Source organism: Falco naumanni, chromosome Z (genome assembly GCF_017639655.2).
Source record: "Falco naumanni isolate bFalNau1 chromosome Z, bFalNau1.pat, whole genome shotgun sequence".
Taxonomy (NCBI): Eukaryota; Metazoa; Chordata; class Aves; order Falconiformes; family Falconidae; genus Falco; species Falco naumanni.
Window position 1 is genome coordinate 85,679,714 of NC_054080.1, and position 15,153 is coordinate 85,694,866.

Genomic DNA, 15,153 nt, shown 5'->3' on the forward strand with positions numbered 1-15,153 from the left:
TGTTGCAGTGTTTCATGTTTATCCTTAAGAAAAAAATATGCCAGCAAATACATTTTATTTCTTGAGTGGTTTTATTTACTAATCAGAGCAACTGTTTAGGGGGAAGGGGAAGGATTTCTCATGCAATTGACATCATCAGTGAATGCAGTCAGGTAATTTAAAGAAAAAAGAGCACAATCATCTGCAAGTTTTAAATAAAATATACTTTATACACTCATATTTTGGGCTAATTTATTGAAAAGATACACAGTTTGACAAACTACAGGTCAAAGCTTTGGGGCCAACTAGTTTTGTCACTCATAACTCACATGTGTTATTTCCTGCCTCACCTCTTCTCCTTCCCATCCTCTGCCTCAGGCTGAGTGCAGGATTTTTGGTAACCAACTGTCCTCCACTGGGCAAGCACTTCCAGCTGGCTAAATGACTTGTTCTGCTGTGGTTTCATGCTGTAGCTTTTGCTGTCTGAATTCAGTTCCCTTCTATGCTACGGAGAGCTTCTCTCCCATGCCCCTCTGGAGCTGGGGGCCAGGCTGGTGCAGCCAGGTGGGCAGCACAGCATAGCTCAGGCAGGACAGGGAAGAGGATCCGGCTTAAAGAGCTTGCAGAGACAGTGAGCCCCTGTCAAGACAGCTTCCAGTGCTTTCTCAGAAGGCCTTCAAGGCCAGACAGTGACTTAGCAGAATTGGCCATGAGCCCAGGCCAGCCCCTGCGAGTGGGGAGGATGCATTCCCTGTATCCACACTCCTACTCTGGTTGGCAATATGTAAGAGTCCTCATTACCAGCAGTCTAGGAAACGGACCATGTACTTCTTGTTCTGATAGTGTCGTTCTGGAAGGCAGGAGCTTCCCCCCACCCCAGAATATGAATCTAGTTTTGGTTCAGGGAGTGGGACTAACTACTGTTGTTATCAAAAGCCTGGGATAGCTTCTGCGTTTCTGAGCAGAGGTACAAGCATTTCAGTAACAAACGAATAGTCTTCCTCCATGGCCTTGCATTCAACAAGATGGGTTGCCCTTCACTTCGGTCCTATGGCAGGCATCTCATAATACTGCTGATTTTGAGCATCTTTTTCTTGAGTCTTAACAGCACAGGGAGTGCTACATATTGTGGTACAGTATAGGTTTAAAATGGATTAGCTCTTCTTGTGGAGACAGTTACTTTTATTCCATACTTAACAGTATTTTGGGAAGAAGTTGTGATTACACATCATAATATTCCTTCTTAAACTAGTGAAGGTTTAGATTTAATCTGGTATGCGTAACTTGTTTTTAAAACATGCCTTTCCACTTTGCCTTTTCAAAGTTTGCTTTGCAGATGTAGCATTTTTAGTTCAGTTGTCTTTCATTAGGTGAAATATTTAACTTGAAAGTATTTGCAAAGGTATTTCTTCCCAAAGCGTCAGTCTGTTTTTGAGAGTTGATTTTTCATTCATGTACAGAACTTACTGTTTGAATGACAGACTTCTCCGTTATGCAAAACAAGTTTATAAAAGGAAAAAGAAGTTTGTGAGTCTGGGTTTTTTTGTTTTATTTGTTTTTAAAAGGCTGTTTACCAGAAGATGGTCCTCCAGGCTGAGGCCTATTTGGTTGTTGAGATGGGGTTGAGGAAGAAATGCCTTAACCTCTGCCTGTATAAATGTAGCTGGCCAGGTATAGGTCTGTGATGTATCCCAATAAAATAAAGAAGGTTTTTGTCTGGAAAAAGCAGGAAACAATATAACTGCATAACCTTTTTTAACATGGGAGTCAAGACTAGAATGTGTCAAAACTTTATATTTTTTCCTTGCACTGATTTCAATACTAAGTAATCTTTTGCCTTTGGATTTAGAACCAAAATATGTTTTCATTGTGAAATTATGTATCTGATAAAAGGAGAGAAAGCAGCTGACAGGTTCTGTTATGATTAAATTTTCGTATAAAATTTTAAAGCAAGCTATTTCTATTATTTTAAATACTGTAATTGGGGTAAATGCCTGCTAATTTGAATGAATTTATACAGGTAACTAATCTTTGCTTATAAGACAAGTCAGAGAGTACCTACTGGTACTGTTTATGATTTGTTGTTCAGTGCTGAACAGTACCAGGTGATGCTTCTACTTCTTAACAGCCTAGGCCCTCAGAAAGACCTGCAGCATTCGCTGCTGTCTGACACAGTTCTGTAATACTGTTTCTTTCCTCACAAATGGGGGGAAGGCAAGCTAATCTTTGGGTGACTTAACGGGTGCAGTAGAAGGGTATTAATGGCTTGAAACATTTGTGAGAGAAGTGAGAAATTCTCGGTTACTTACTTGTGTTTATTTTATTGATTGTGGTGAACCTTGGCATTTCAATTGTTTTCCTTTATCTTTGAAGGGAAGAAGAGGTTGTGTAGACTCAGATAGAAGGACTGGAAATTCAAATTGATTTTGAGTTTCCCTTATCTAAATACAATTCATATAGTCACTAACAAAAGGTTCAAATAGTTGAGTTTCTCCCAATGTAAATTTTTTTTTTTTTTTTAAAACGCTTGGAAGACTGAAATATTTTCTGTGTGGTTTTAATCTGCCTTTTGTATTTTAGGGAGATGTGTCTGTGGGACGTGAATGACGGGAGATGCATAGAGTTTACTAAACTAGCCTGTACGCATACTGGCATACAGGTTAGTACTTGGAGGTCCTATTCTATATTGCGAAGTCTGGATAACTATAGATTAATTATCAAAACAAGGCTATTTTGTTTCTTTTTAAGCTTGATAATGACGACATACGCATACTGAAGTGTCTCATAAATAGTTTATGCTGTGTCATCAAATGCCCTAGGGCTGGAAAATCTGTGCTGTGCTTCAGCATTTGAAAAAATGTATCATATTTAATGAGAGAGGCTGGAAAGTAAGGAGGAAAAGGAGAGTGTTTTCAGAGGAGTACTGCCAGGGGAGATGGGAGCATGAGGATGGTCTTGGCAGGGAAGGCTGAGCCAGGCTCCTGTCAGCTATAGGAGCTAAGTGTATGGGGTAAGGATTGCCTTGGGAAGGTAACTCTGCAAACAGCTCCCCTCATCAATGCAGAGTAGCAATGTTTAAACATATAGCTATGCTTTAGAATATATTTATAAAATTACGGGATTTATTAGAAATGAAATGGTATGTCTCACAGAGTATAATTTCTGTATTTTGTTAATATCCATTTAGTTCTATCAGTTTACAGTTGGGACTCAGCGTGAAGGGAGGCTATTATGCCATGGACATTATCCAGAAATTCTTGTTGTGGATGCTACCAGCCTTGAAGTTCTTTATTCTTTATTATCAAAGATATCTCCTGACTGGATCAGCTCCATGACTATCATTCAATCCAATAGAACACAAGGTAATTATTTTTTTTGCTTTTATTACAGCTTTGCCTGCCTGTAAGAGAAGCACTTTGTTTTTCAAATTTTTCAAGAACCTGGGAAGGAACTAGTATGTTACTACTTGTGATCTTGGGCAACACGCAGCAAGCTTTCCAAACCTTTCCAGAAAGCAAAGTATATGTAGTTGTTTCTAGTCCCAGGAAAAGAGGATAGTTCAGTATCTACGCAGTATTGTCTCTGGGACAGTATTAAATGGGAGTTTTGGCTCTGGCTAAAATGTAACTGCTTTCTCATCAACCAAACCTAAAATCTAGCCAAATCACTCTGTGTGTGCACTTGGCAGGATCCAGGCTCGCCTAGTGAATAGTTTCGGTTCTGTCATCTTCAGTGTGTGCATGCGCTGAAACCTGAAGGACAAAGAACCTTCCTACAGGAAGAGTGGTTTGTTGTTTTTTTTCCACAGTGTATGAAAGTGTTTCACTAGGGTGATAACTTATTTTCTTTTCAAGAACTGAGGAGTTCTGCAGAGTACTTTGACAGCGAGAGCCAGAAAACTGGCATGACACTGAAGGAAGATGTGTAGTATACATCAAGAGTATTTGGCAAGCTATACATTATAATTTTTGACAAGATATATACGTATTATGAGTATTTCTTGTGATTAGTAGCTTTATAAAAAACGCTGTCATAACACTTTCAAAGGTATTATTGTAGGAAATGTGTTTAAGGAATGTGCTGATTAAAGTATGCAGTAGGGTTTAAAAATCTGAAGACTGTAGAGGGAGGAACTTCTGAAAGCGATGACAGTCAGTATAGTGGAGAGGTATGCCAAGTAGGCTTGTGTTCAGTGGTGAATTAGTTGACATGGTTTGCGGTGATACCTGTCCACACTCTGTTTTGCTCTGCTACTTTGTGTTAGTTTGCTAGGCTTTAAATTCTGGCGGCTGAGGCAGAGGGGTGTCTCATTCAGGTTTTACTGTTGTGGAGACTATAATTCCTAAGAGGTTTAGGGAACGCTAAGGAAGAAGATCCTAATAAAAGGAGAGGCTTCTATCTCTAGTTAGGCTCACAGCAGTTGTAAACTGGGTGTTCCCAGCATCCTGGAGTGGGAAAGCTGCATTGCTCTCCCCACATCATCTAAGTTGCTGAAACAACTGGAATTGAAATCTGGTATTGTTTCCTGATACTACCTTTATTTTTATTTTTTGTTTTGTAATCGCTTTTAACATTGTAATCAAGAAATTACTCCCTGGATTTTGGTCTCACACCAGACTTGTCTGGTAGGAACAGGAATGTCTAGGAAGTTCAGCTAGCACTTGATACACTTCGATTTTTTGTGAAGGTAATAACTCTCATGGAGTAATTTTGCAAAGATGCCCTTTGGGAGCCCGCAGCCAAGAGATGTGTGGGCAGCTGTATAACTGGAGTGTGCTTCCCTTTAAACTTCAGCATCCTTACAGGCTGGTGTGGGCAAACAGCTAGGCATAAGCAACAAATCTCTCTTTTTGGGAGAGTAACACCTTGCCTTTGGGGGAGAGTGATGGGACAACCTGCAACGTCTGATAGCAGTACTAGAAGCAACTGTGACTTCCCTTCCTCCCCATTTAATTTGAGCCCTGAGTATTAATTGAGAGATGTAAACACAACCATGGAATCTGTGTATATGTATGCATATGTGCTTCTGGAATACCACTTTGCAGATAAATGTTTGATTCTGAAGCAACACTTCAGGAATGTTTTGGTAAACTTATAATGTTGAGGTACTCTCAGTATATTTTTGTACTCAGATATGCACAAATGCGCCACAAAATGAAGATGTCCTTGTACTCATCAGCCTAATGTTTGTTTTTCCCCAGAGGATACTGTTGTAGCAGTTTCAGTGACAGGCATCCTGAAAGTATGGATAATAACCTCTGAAGTTAGTCGGATGCAGGTAAACAAAGGCTTCTGAATTAATGATATTTCCTGTTGAGATGAAGGAGGAACTTCTAGTAATTCTGTTCCCTGTTCTTTCAGCTACTTACCTAATGGTATTACGGTTTTCTTCCTCTTTGCCATTTGAAAATCAACTTTAATCCTGCTTTACTGATTCTTCAGGTTATCAGCAGAACTCCTAATCTTTCTCATGTTTGACTCAGAATTAATTTCAAAATTAAGAGTAGAATAATCTCAGAATTCTACAGATCCTTTTTTTAACTTGTACCATGTAATGATTTGTATTAATATACAAATGTTCTTGTTAATACACAAATGTTTTTCTTTTAATTTTTCTCTCCTTTTTAAAAGTCCTATTCTTTCGTGAAGTCATCTTGTACTACCTTCCACAGGAGTTTTGAGTTCCAAAGAGCATTTAGTAACAGAGATTGCTGCACTAATGTGTAACTTTCCAAACTGATACGGATGCTGTACTGCATGCATAACTTTATTCAGTACAGGCAGAACTTACCTATGCAAGAGTTTGCAGTATAAGTAGTTGCTAGTTGAAAGAGATGCTGCTGCTAAATACATGTTGACTGTGTATAGTACAGATAGAAGAAATAAGTCAGAGTGAAAGTTTGCCCTGTACTGCATAAGGGAAGTGTGTGCCTTTTAATGTGGTGGTGGCATTATAGAAATTACTTTATCACAGTACTTCATTTTTTTTAAGATTAAGTTCTCCAACTGCATTTCTTATGCTCTTAAAATATCTGTGCTTTTAACAATTTTCATTATAGTTTATTATATCATAGTATATTGTTATTAAATTTAGTATTTATTGTTAAAATTTATTATTCAATTTGGCGTTTTCTTTGAGAAAGATAAGTGAGATGGGAAGATGCCTGAAGGGTCTGCTGAGCCAGGAATAGTTTTTTTACAAATATTCATTATTAGGGATTGCTATAGCTCCCTGTTATTTGGCAGTTCTTGCCTTCCTGTGTACTAAGGAATAAAAGTCTTAAAGGAGATTTGCTACATGTCTCGTCGCAAATTAGGTATTCACAGAAACCTCTTGTAAAAGATACACCTTACTATAGATGTTCAGCAACTATGGAAAATAACCTTGTGTTATGTAAATGAACTATTTTTTGATGAACTTGTTTATTTCCAGGATATTTATAATGCAAAAGCAATATGATTTGCATTAGCTTGGAAGACCTTGCTTTTAACCCCATCAGGGGACAGAGGTGGTATTCTTGTTTCTTTGTTTCATAGTTTCAAACTTGACAAAATTGTTTGCTCTCAAAGAATTTTCTGGAAACCCTTGTCATATAGCTAACATCACATTTAACAGTTACACTTTTTAAAAAAAAAAAAAAAAGCACCAGTGAAGAGTATTGGCTATTATAAAAGTAAGAAATGCAAATGCCTAACTAAACAGGAGCTTATCACAGTCTAGTCTATTTTGGGGTATGGGGAACCTTGAAAGAATGAACTGTGGGCTGAATCTGCTTAGTTTCAGCTGATGTCTGGATGCAGTGTAATTCACTGACAGTGATGATACTAAATAGGCACCACTAATCTGTCCAGCTGGTGAATTTGTAGACTTAAGTGACGAAAGAGGATACCACATGCTCTTGCAGATCTTCTTACAAGGAATAATAGAATAAGATCTGCTATAAGTGTTTGGTTTTTCCTTAGAAGTTGGCCTTCTGGTGTCTTATGAAACAGCATAGTCCCTTTTCCATCACATGGTCTCTGTCATGTTCCTAAGTCCAATTTGAGCAGGGGAAAAAAAAATCAGCTGGGTATTTCCTTGTTATCTAATTTCTCTTTGTAGAGACTCTCAGTTTCAGATGCAGGTTGCTGTCACACTGAGCACTTAAATGGTTTCTGTGTAGGACAGAATGCTTATTTCACGTCTTGAAGACAAGGAAATAACATTTCAGGAAAATCCCAGAGGTCTGTAACAGAGTAAAAAGCTGTGATCTAGGACATCTGAGTCCTCACTTCTGCCTTAATTGCCTGGCTATCCTGATTTTTGTCTGCCCTGTCACGATAAGGTAATTTATTATGAAAGTGGAGGGCTCTGTGAAATCTGTTGAAGTGACTGGCATTGCAGAGGGCTCTCTGTAAGTCTCCTGTTCATACCTGCAGCAGGGCATCTGCAGCCTTCCATTGTTTCAGCCAGGTTTTTACAACTGTCAGCTAAACTGTTCAGATGATGAATGGCATGGTTGTCCCTCCTTCCTTCAAGGTAGGTATCCCAAGTCACAGGGAAGAGGGACAGTCAGTCAAAATGAGGATTAGTTTGGCAGCTAGTTCATGTGTGTTCTGGATCTGGACAGGTTAGCAGCGACCACCGTCAGTACAACCAGAAGAGAAAATTTTGCATTGAGGTGGGCCCAGATGAATTAAGGTACAGCATCGATGTCATAGATCAGTCTGGTACTGGCACTCGGTGGAGGGCGTTTGGCCAAATGGTTAAGAACCCATGCTATCTGAGAGTACTAGATTGAACGTCAGAAGAACATGGTCAGCAGTGACTGAATCTTAACCTCTGGCCAGGGGTCAGTCTACAGCTGAAAACTTTGAGGTGTGAGCATGCTAGTGGAATGAGGAAGGGAAGTCTTGTGTATTCAGCAGTCTGGCACTCTGCCTCCACTGCTGTGCTGGTCAATACTTGCACCTGATTATGGCTATGTACATATGTTCTCTAAATGAAAGTGATAACCTTCTGTCAGCGTCATTTTTGTCTGCCTCTACAAGCCAATTTCTTACCTATCACTTCTTCAGTTCTGCTTTTCTGCACATTTGCTACTCTTGTATTTGTGACAGAGTCTGCTGACTTGACTGTCACAGGGAAGATGGAATTTAAGATGTGATATGCCCATAGGAGTATCAAAATAAAACACTGACAAGCTCATGACTTGAGCAAATTTAAAACCATAGAAATGCCTTTCTTGAAGATGATGTTATTACAGAAGGTAATAATGGCACCATTTAATTTCAGATTTGTAATTTTAAATTAAAAGCAGTTAATGTTGTGTGTGTTTGTTTGTTTTTAGGATACAACACCAGTATTTGAAGAGGAGTCAAAACCTATTTATTGTCAAAACTGTCAAAGCATTTCTTTCTGTGCGTTTACCCAGCGGTCGTTGCTGGTAGTGTGTTCCAAATACTGGAGGGTAAGGCAAGCTAGCTGAACAACACCTGGCTGCTTTTCACTTTTCACAGTAGAAGCTGATTTAATTAAATTGCTAGTAAGACCTTTAGATCAAGGTGCTCTAAGTCCTTTTAACATGTCTACATTGAAACTGAAATTAGCTGCTGTCTGGGCATTTTAATCTGTAATTGGTTAATGACAACAGACTTCTCTGTTTCTTTTCAGGTTTTTGATGCTGGAGATTATTCCCTCTTATGTTCAGTCCCCAGTGAAAACGATCAGACCTGGACTGGTGGTGACTTTGTGTCAGCTGATAAAGTGATTGTATGGACAGAAGATGGACAAAGCTTCATATATAAATTACCAGCCAGGTACTCAACAATGAGATACTCCCATTTATTTTTTGAGATAAAACCATGAGCAACTGTGAAGAAATACTGAGTGTCTTTGGCTTTTTGTTTTGTTACAAGAGCATATGGATGTTGCAAAAACCAGTATTCTGTGAGCGTATTTTAAAGTGTGTCCCCTAAATGTATGACATTGAAGGAATGCTTAGTAACTTAGATTGCCTCAGCCAAGATTGCTTCACTATTTTCTGATATGACACTAACTCTTTTTCACTTCCTAATGGAGCTGAGTGTTGGGAAGAGGTGTGTTTTGCTGTGGAAAAAGTGTCATAAATTAAAATATAATTCAAGTATTACCTTAATGATGTCCAGATAAGGAAGAAATTATTTTTGCTATATGGAGTGGAATGTAAATGATGATTGTATTATTCTGACAGAGTACTTTTTTAGACCATTAAGGGAAGGCATGAACAGCTGAGTTTGTGCACATAAATGTGAAAAAGTAAAATTTATTTAAAATTAGATATCCAAGAGGTTAAATAAATGTAGAATAACCAAAGTAAAATCAAAAGCTTTTCTTCTGATATCCTGATGACATGCAAACACTTCTTTGTTCTGGGTGGAGATGAGGTTTTGTCTTGGAGATTCTTGAATATTCTCACATAAATCATGCGAGAACTCCTTTCTCACCCTCTTATGTGATTAGAGTACAAGGATGGGAGCAGATCTGTCTTGTGATCTGTCAGAGGAATCCTTGGGTCTGGTGTGTTTTGGGTGAGTCTGAGGCCAGATGTATTGAAGTCCAAAACAGACCTAAAGCCAGGTTTCCTTCATTCTTTTTTCCTTCAGTTCTGAATGTGTGGGGGGAATGAGCTTGACACGTTTGGAGCAGTTATTAATTGACAAAGCATATCCTGTACATTAAAATTAGAGTAACAATTGTGCTATACACTGTATAACAACTGGATAAAATGTAATGTTTAAAGGCTTGGGGGTTGATTTTGCTTAGTATTACTTAGTTAGCTAGTGCTGTAGTCAGTCACTCTACTAATACAAGGATTTTTACTCCTTTCTCTTAAACCCTAGCTGTCTACCAGCTAGTGATTCATTTCGCAGAGATGTGGGGAAAGCAGTAGAAAATTTAATTCCACCTTTATTGTACAGTGTGTTGGACAGAGCAGATAAACAGGTAAAATATATTTTTAATGAGTTTTTTTATGAACTGTGTTTCTCCTTTAGAGAATTGAAACATGTTTCCAAAGTTAGGCTTTTAGGATTTCTTCTTTTCCTAGAGCAGACAGTGCGATTTCTCTGCTGTTTTGTCTGATAAATACAGAGGTTAGTCTCTGGTCAAGTGAAACTTCAGTTTCTATGTACTGACAGTTTATCTTTCATCAGTACCTGGAGAATTAGAAGTCAACTCATGATGTGCATTGTAATTAGGCAGTAGCTGAGCAAGAGCCTTTGGAATCACAGCTTTGAATTGGAAAGTTTAAATCCTTCCAAAGTAAAGAAAACAAGATTTTGTAGACAAGGTCTTTTTTGAGCTGTGCTTCATTTTTATATCATGCTGTGAACTGTATCTGCTATAAACTAATACATCTAGGACTGCTGTATGATGTATCTAGCACTACTTCTACCTATGAGCAACTGTCTGATTTATAAATGCTATTATTACAAGACTATTGTAGGAAACACTTTTTTTATCTTAACAGTTTAATCTGTTGCCAAATTTGGATATTGAAACACTTAACTATTTCTTTTTTTTTTCTTTATGTTGTCAATAGATACTAAAACTTTTTTGCTTCTGTTGTGGACCATGTTCCTCACTGAGTAGTGTAATTTCAGCTCGCCTTTGCAGTTAGAATGTTAACAATTTTAGAATATGCACACACACATATAAAAATTATTCTAAATATGAATATTTAGAACAAAACCAAATATATACAAAAATCTTTTTTCCTCTCCCCTAAACCTTATTTTCTAAGTAACCACAGTTTCTTCTGATTAGTATTGCTGTATTTATTCTTTGTCCTGTAAGAAAGATAAAGCATGAAGTAGCTAGTTTTTGTCCTGCTTCTTTGTAAAGTACAGTGGATTATGTGGGGAAAGTAAATTTTGAGGTTAGTACATGGTTTACGTGTATTCAGAAGTTGTTAATTTATCTTTTTTAACAGCTGCTAATATGTCCTCCAGTTACTCGATTCTTCTGTGGACATAGGGAGTTTTCCTATAAACTGTTAATCCAAGGAGACTCTTCAGGGAGACTGTGTATTTGGAGTGTGCCTGATACTCTTGAACAGCAAGGTAGTGCAAAAGGTATACTTAATTGTCAGTCTTGTTGCAAGTCTTTTAATGGGGGTGTCTAGTTTTTTTGTTACGCATTTTGTTACTGGATTAAGTGCTGCTGCTTTTCCTACAGATCCATGAAGTTGTTTGGGGTTTTTTAATTGTTAGTTTCTTGTAAGAGTTATAGTAACTTAATTTTTTCATAAATGATCAAAAGCTTAATTTACTCTGAATATTTTTCAGGTTTTTAGCTTTGACTGCTTCATTCCAAATGCTAGCTATGGCCATTGCTGTCTGCTTGTGCAACTTCTTCTTGTAGCTTAAATCATATATTTTTCTAGTTTCCACATATACCGTTTTCATGTGTTGCTGTAGCTTCACTTACGTAGTTAGTGAATTTATCTCCAGTATGTGCCTTTTACTTTGTTCAAAGTGTTGTGATACGGTGTATTTAAACTTCAAGATCTTTTCAGAAAAGCATTTATAACGTCTGTTCTTGATTATTTTTTTTATTTTTATTTTTAATCCTCCTCTCACCTCACCCCTTCCTTCTTTTCTTTTTAAACAGGACTGCAAACAACAACTTCAATATCCCTCCAGGAAGCTTTTGATAAACTTACTCCTCGCCCTGCTGGGATTATAGACCAACTAAGCTTAATACCAAACATCAATGAACCACTTAAAGTTACAGCCAGCGTGTATATCCCAGCACATGGGCGTTTGGTTTGTGGACGTGAAGATGGAAGCATTGTTATTGTGCCAGCAACACAAACTGCTGTAGTTCAGCTGCTGCAAGGAGAGCATATGCTCAGGAGAGGTATGCAAGTAAGCTTTTGAAAAGCACAGTTGGATTACCCTGTGCACCTGTCATGAGATACCGTGAAGTAAGAAATAGATTCACAAAGTGAGCATTAAGTCCTTTTACAGATAGAATTCATATAACAGTTTTCTTAACAATTCTGATGCTTGATTATGTAACGAGAAACCTAAGTAAGCCAGCTTGCATCAATTAGGAGGAAGGAGCAGGAGATACAGTATGTCATGAACTGACCATAAACCCCATTCCCCGTCCCCCTGCACTGCTGGCAGGAGGAGGGAGAAAAAATGGGGAGTGAAGCTAAGCCTGGGAAGAAGGTCTTAACTGTGGGGTTTTTTTAAGATTTGGTTTTATTTCTCGTTATCCTAATGGATTTGATTGGTAGTACACTTGACTTGGGGAAATTAGTTTATTTTGCCTGTGATGGCGATTGCTGAGAGTTATCTAACCCAGTCTTTATATTGACCTGGGAGCCTTTTGTTACGTTTTCTCTTCCCTGCCCAGCCGAGGAGGGTGGTGATGGAGCAGCTTTGGTGGGCACCTGGCCTCCAGCCAGGGTCAAAGTGCCACAACAGGGAAAGGCTTGAATATTTCTCCTGGGTTTTTAAGATGCAGTAGCAAAGATATGGTGAGGGACATCTCCTGTCTCTTCAGAATCATCCTGGGCACTGTGCTCAGCTGGGTTATTAGTGTGCCTGTGAAGAGCTCCTTGGGAAAATCATACATCTAACAGAGAATTCCTTCTTCTATATTGTGTAGTTAGTTGCCTGCTATAGGTTGGCCTGCTCTTGTATATTTCTGTTCCAGATGTTGTTGTTTTAATACTTTTGTGATCATAGCTGCAAAAAAATATTTGGGTTTTGATGTTTCTAAGTGTTGCTAAATCATGTAAATATTTTTCTGGAAATACACATACGAGCTTGTCAGTTATATACAAGGCTGTTAGTTGTGCTGTTTCCATTATATGAGTTACTTTGTATAACTTTCTACAAATATTGTCTTTTTCTTCATGTGAAGTTGAATTGCCTTGAAGCTGATACATTATTCCACAAATAAGCATTGGTGATTCCTACACTCACAAAAACACAGAAGTGCCTGTATGTATTCTACTTAAAGTTTGCTCTGCTTGCTAGAAAGCATAATCATGTAGAGGAAAAAAGTTCCACTACATCATGCAGATATTGCATAGAATACTTGATCATGATATTTAATTTACTGGCCCATTTTGTTAAATTTGCCATCTGAAAAGACAGGGTTTTCTCAGTATCTTTTGCTGTAGTTAACACCTTACAATGAGAATGATATGACTGATGTATTTGATCTCAGTGAACAGAAGTCTCTCCATTCTTGCTTTGTGTTCACAAAAATTATTTTCCTTTTTAAATTTAAATTTGATGCCATTAACTTATTCTGCACAGGCACCAAATGCATAACACTGCAGACCTGCATGTTGCTGTTGTGGCCAGTGCAGAGTAAGATTATGCAATTTTGCTGGTTCTGGTCCTCTTGGTTATAACCCTGGATAAATTAGTGTTTGAGGGGGAAGGGAGTTTACTTTTTCACACCTTTGTGGCCTTTTAAAGTATTTTTTTTCTGGAATGTTTTTTGGGAGAGGAGACTTTTAAGACAACTGAATTACTTTAAAGTGACTTTGTACAGTAAGGCAAAAGGAATTATTTGGTCCATGTCCAGTAAGAAAAAATATGAACACTTCAAAATATATGTCTAATCCTCTAAGAGCTTCTGTCAAAAAATGCCGTATGCCTGTATATATATTTTTTTTTTTTTTTGGTTAAATCAAGAACAGTGTTTTGGATCGTTACTGAATTACATCTTTTTCTCTCTTCTTGTCTTTTCCCCCTTTCCCCCATTCCTCAGGTTGGCCACCTCACCGGACTCTCAGAGGCCATCGAAACAAAATTACATGCTTGCTGTACCCTCATCAGGTTTCTTCTCGTTATGATCAAAGGTATTTGATCTCAGGTGGTGTGGATTTCTCAGTCATCCTATGGGATGTATTTTCTGGAGAGATGAAACATATCTTCTGTGTACATGGGGGAGAAATTACACAACTTCTAGTTCCACCAGAAAACTGTAGTGTAAGTTTTACATAATATGTCTGATAACCTGTTTTGCGTTTTCCGTAAATGGTACGGTTCCTCAAATCCATGACAATGTGAGTGAAATATGAAACACTGAGAAGGTAGCACTGACCCAATGCATAACTCTTGCAGACACTTAAAAAGAGCTTAATTGTTCTGTTAATCTTGGCTTTTTTTGCATCATGTATGCTACGTACAGGATAAAAATTGTGGAAAAAGTGGATATTAAAACCTAGGTAGCTAGGGAAATGCTTAGCATTTTAGTACAGCATTAACAGTGAGAGAGGATTTCCATGACGTGGAAGCAGTCTTTCTCAGGTGTTGGCGAATGTGGTAGGCCATGGATTTTAAAGGCGATTTTGTATCTCATAACTTGGATGAGTAGAATTGAATGAACTAAATGACATTGATTTTCCATGGTTTCTCTTCTTTGATCAGCAAAACAGGTTTTAACACCTGTTTGCTCTTTATGATCTGCAAGAGGCTGGATTCAAGAGAATTTCTGCAAGTGCAATTCTGTTTCTAGTGACCTCAGTGGGTTTAACCATAGATTTGTGTGCCTAGCTTTTGTTTATAAAATGGGTTGTTGATCACCATGCTTGGTCCAGTGAATGAGAGATTATTAAACACAAACTCTGCATTATGATTAAGATTTCTTCTTTTTTTTTTTTTCCTTTTACTAGGCAAGAGTCCAGCACTGTATTTGCTCTGTTGCCAGTGATCATTCAGTAGGTCTTCTGAGTCTGCGGGAAAAAAAATGCATCATGTTGGCATCCCGTCACCTTTTCCCTATTCAAGTAATAAAATGGAGGCCTTCCGATGATTACCTCGTGGTAGGATGTTCAGATGGGTCTGTGTACGTTTGGCAAATGGACACTGGTAAGGTTAAGTTCAAAGACATTGATTAAACAATTTTATATATATGGTTATAGTTTTGTGTAAGTTGCATCTGAGAGAAGAGTTTCAAATTTTTTGCACACTTTCCACATTCTCAAAAATCTGTAGATTATGTAACATTTTTTAAAATACATATTTCAGTATTTGGAATAACTCATTTAGTTTTGGAGAAGTATAGCTTGCTGTGGCTGTTTCTCCTCCTACATGTTTTCCTAATCATCTTCAGAGAAACCAATTAAGATTGGTCCTCTCAGTGTATTAGTAACTGTGCTTCCCCAGCAATTTTCCTGAAAG

The 15,153-nt window shown here is 37.9% G+C and overlaps 1 protein-coding gene across 4 annotated transcripts in view; it reads left to right on the plus strand.

Annotated features, from left to right (window-relative positions):
* WDR7 (WD repeat domain 7) overlaps positions 1-15,153 on the plus strand; it is a 142,030-nt gene that overhangs the window by 16,696 nt on the left and 110,181 nt on the right. For 3 of the 4 annotated variants that reach the window (XM_040580958.1, XM_040580957.1, XM_040580956.1), the window contains exons 4-13: positions 2,560-2,638; positions 3,167-3,341; positions 5,181-5,257; positions 8,310-8,429; positions 8,633-8,778; positions 9,841-9,943; positions 10,932-11,073; positions 11,612-11,860; positions 13,739-13,959; positions 14,646-14,841. In XM_040580958.1, the coding sequence (XP_040436892.1) occupies positions 2,560-2,638; positions 3,167-3,341; positions 5,181-5,257; positions 8,310-8,429; positions 8,633-8,778; positions 9,841-9,943; positions 10,932-11,073; positions 11,612-11,860; positions 13,739-13,959; positions 14,646-14,841 (1,508 nt within the window). The remainder of the gene's footprint in view (positions 1-2,559; positions 2,639-3,166; positions 3,342-5,180; positions 5,258-8,309; positions 8,430-8,632; positions 8,779-9,840; positions 9,944-10,931; positions 11,074-11,611; positions 11,861-13,738; positions 13,960-14,645; positions 14,842-15,153) is intronic. The other variant, XM_040580955.1, reaches the window with a different exon arrangement.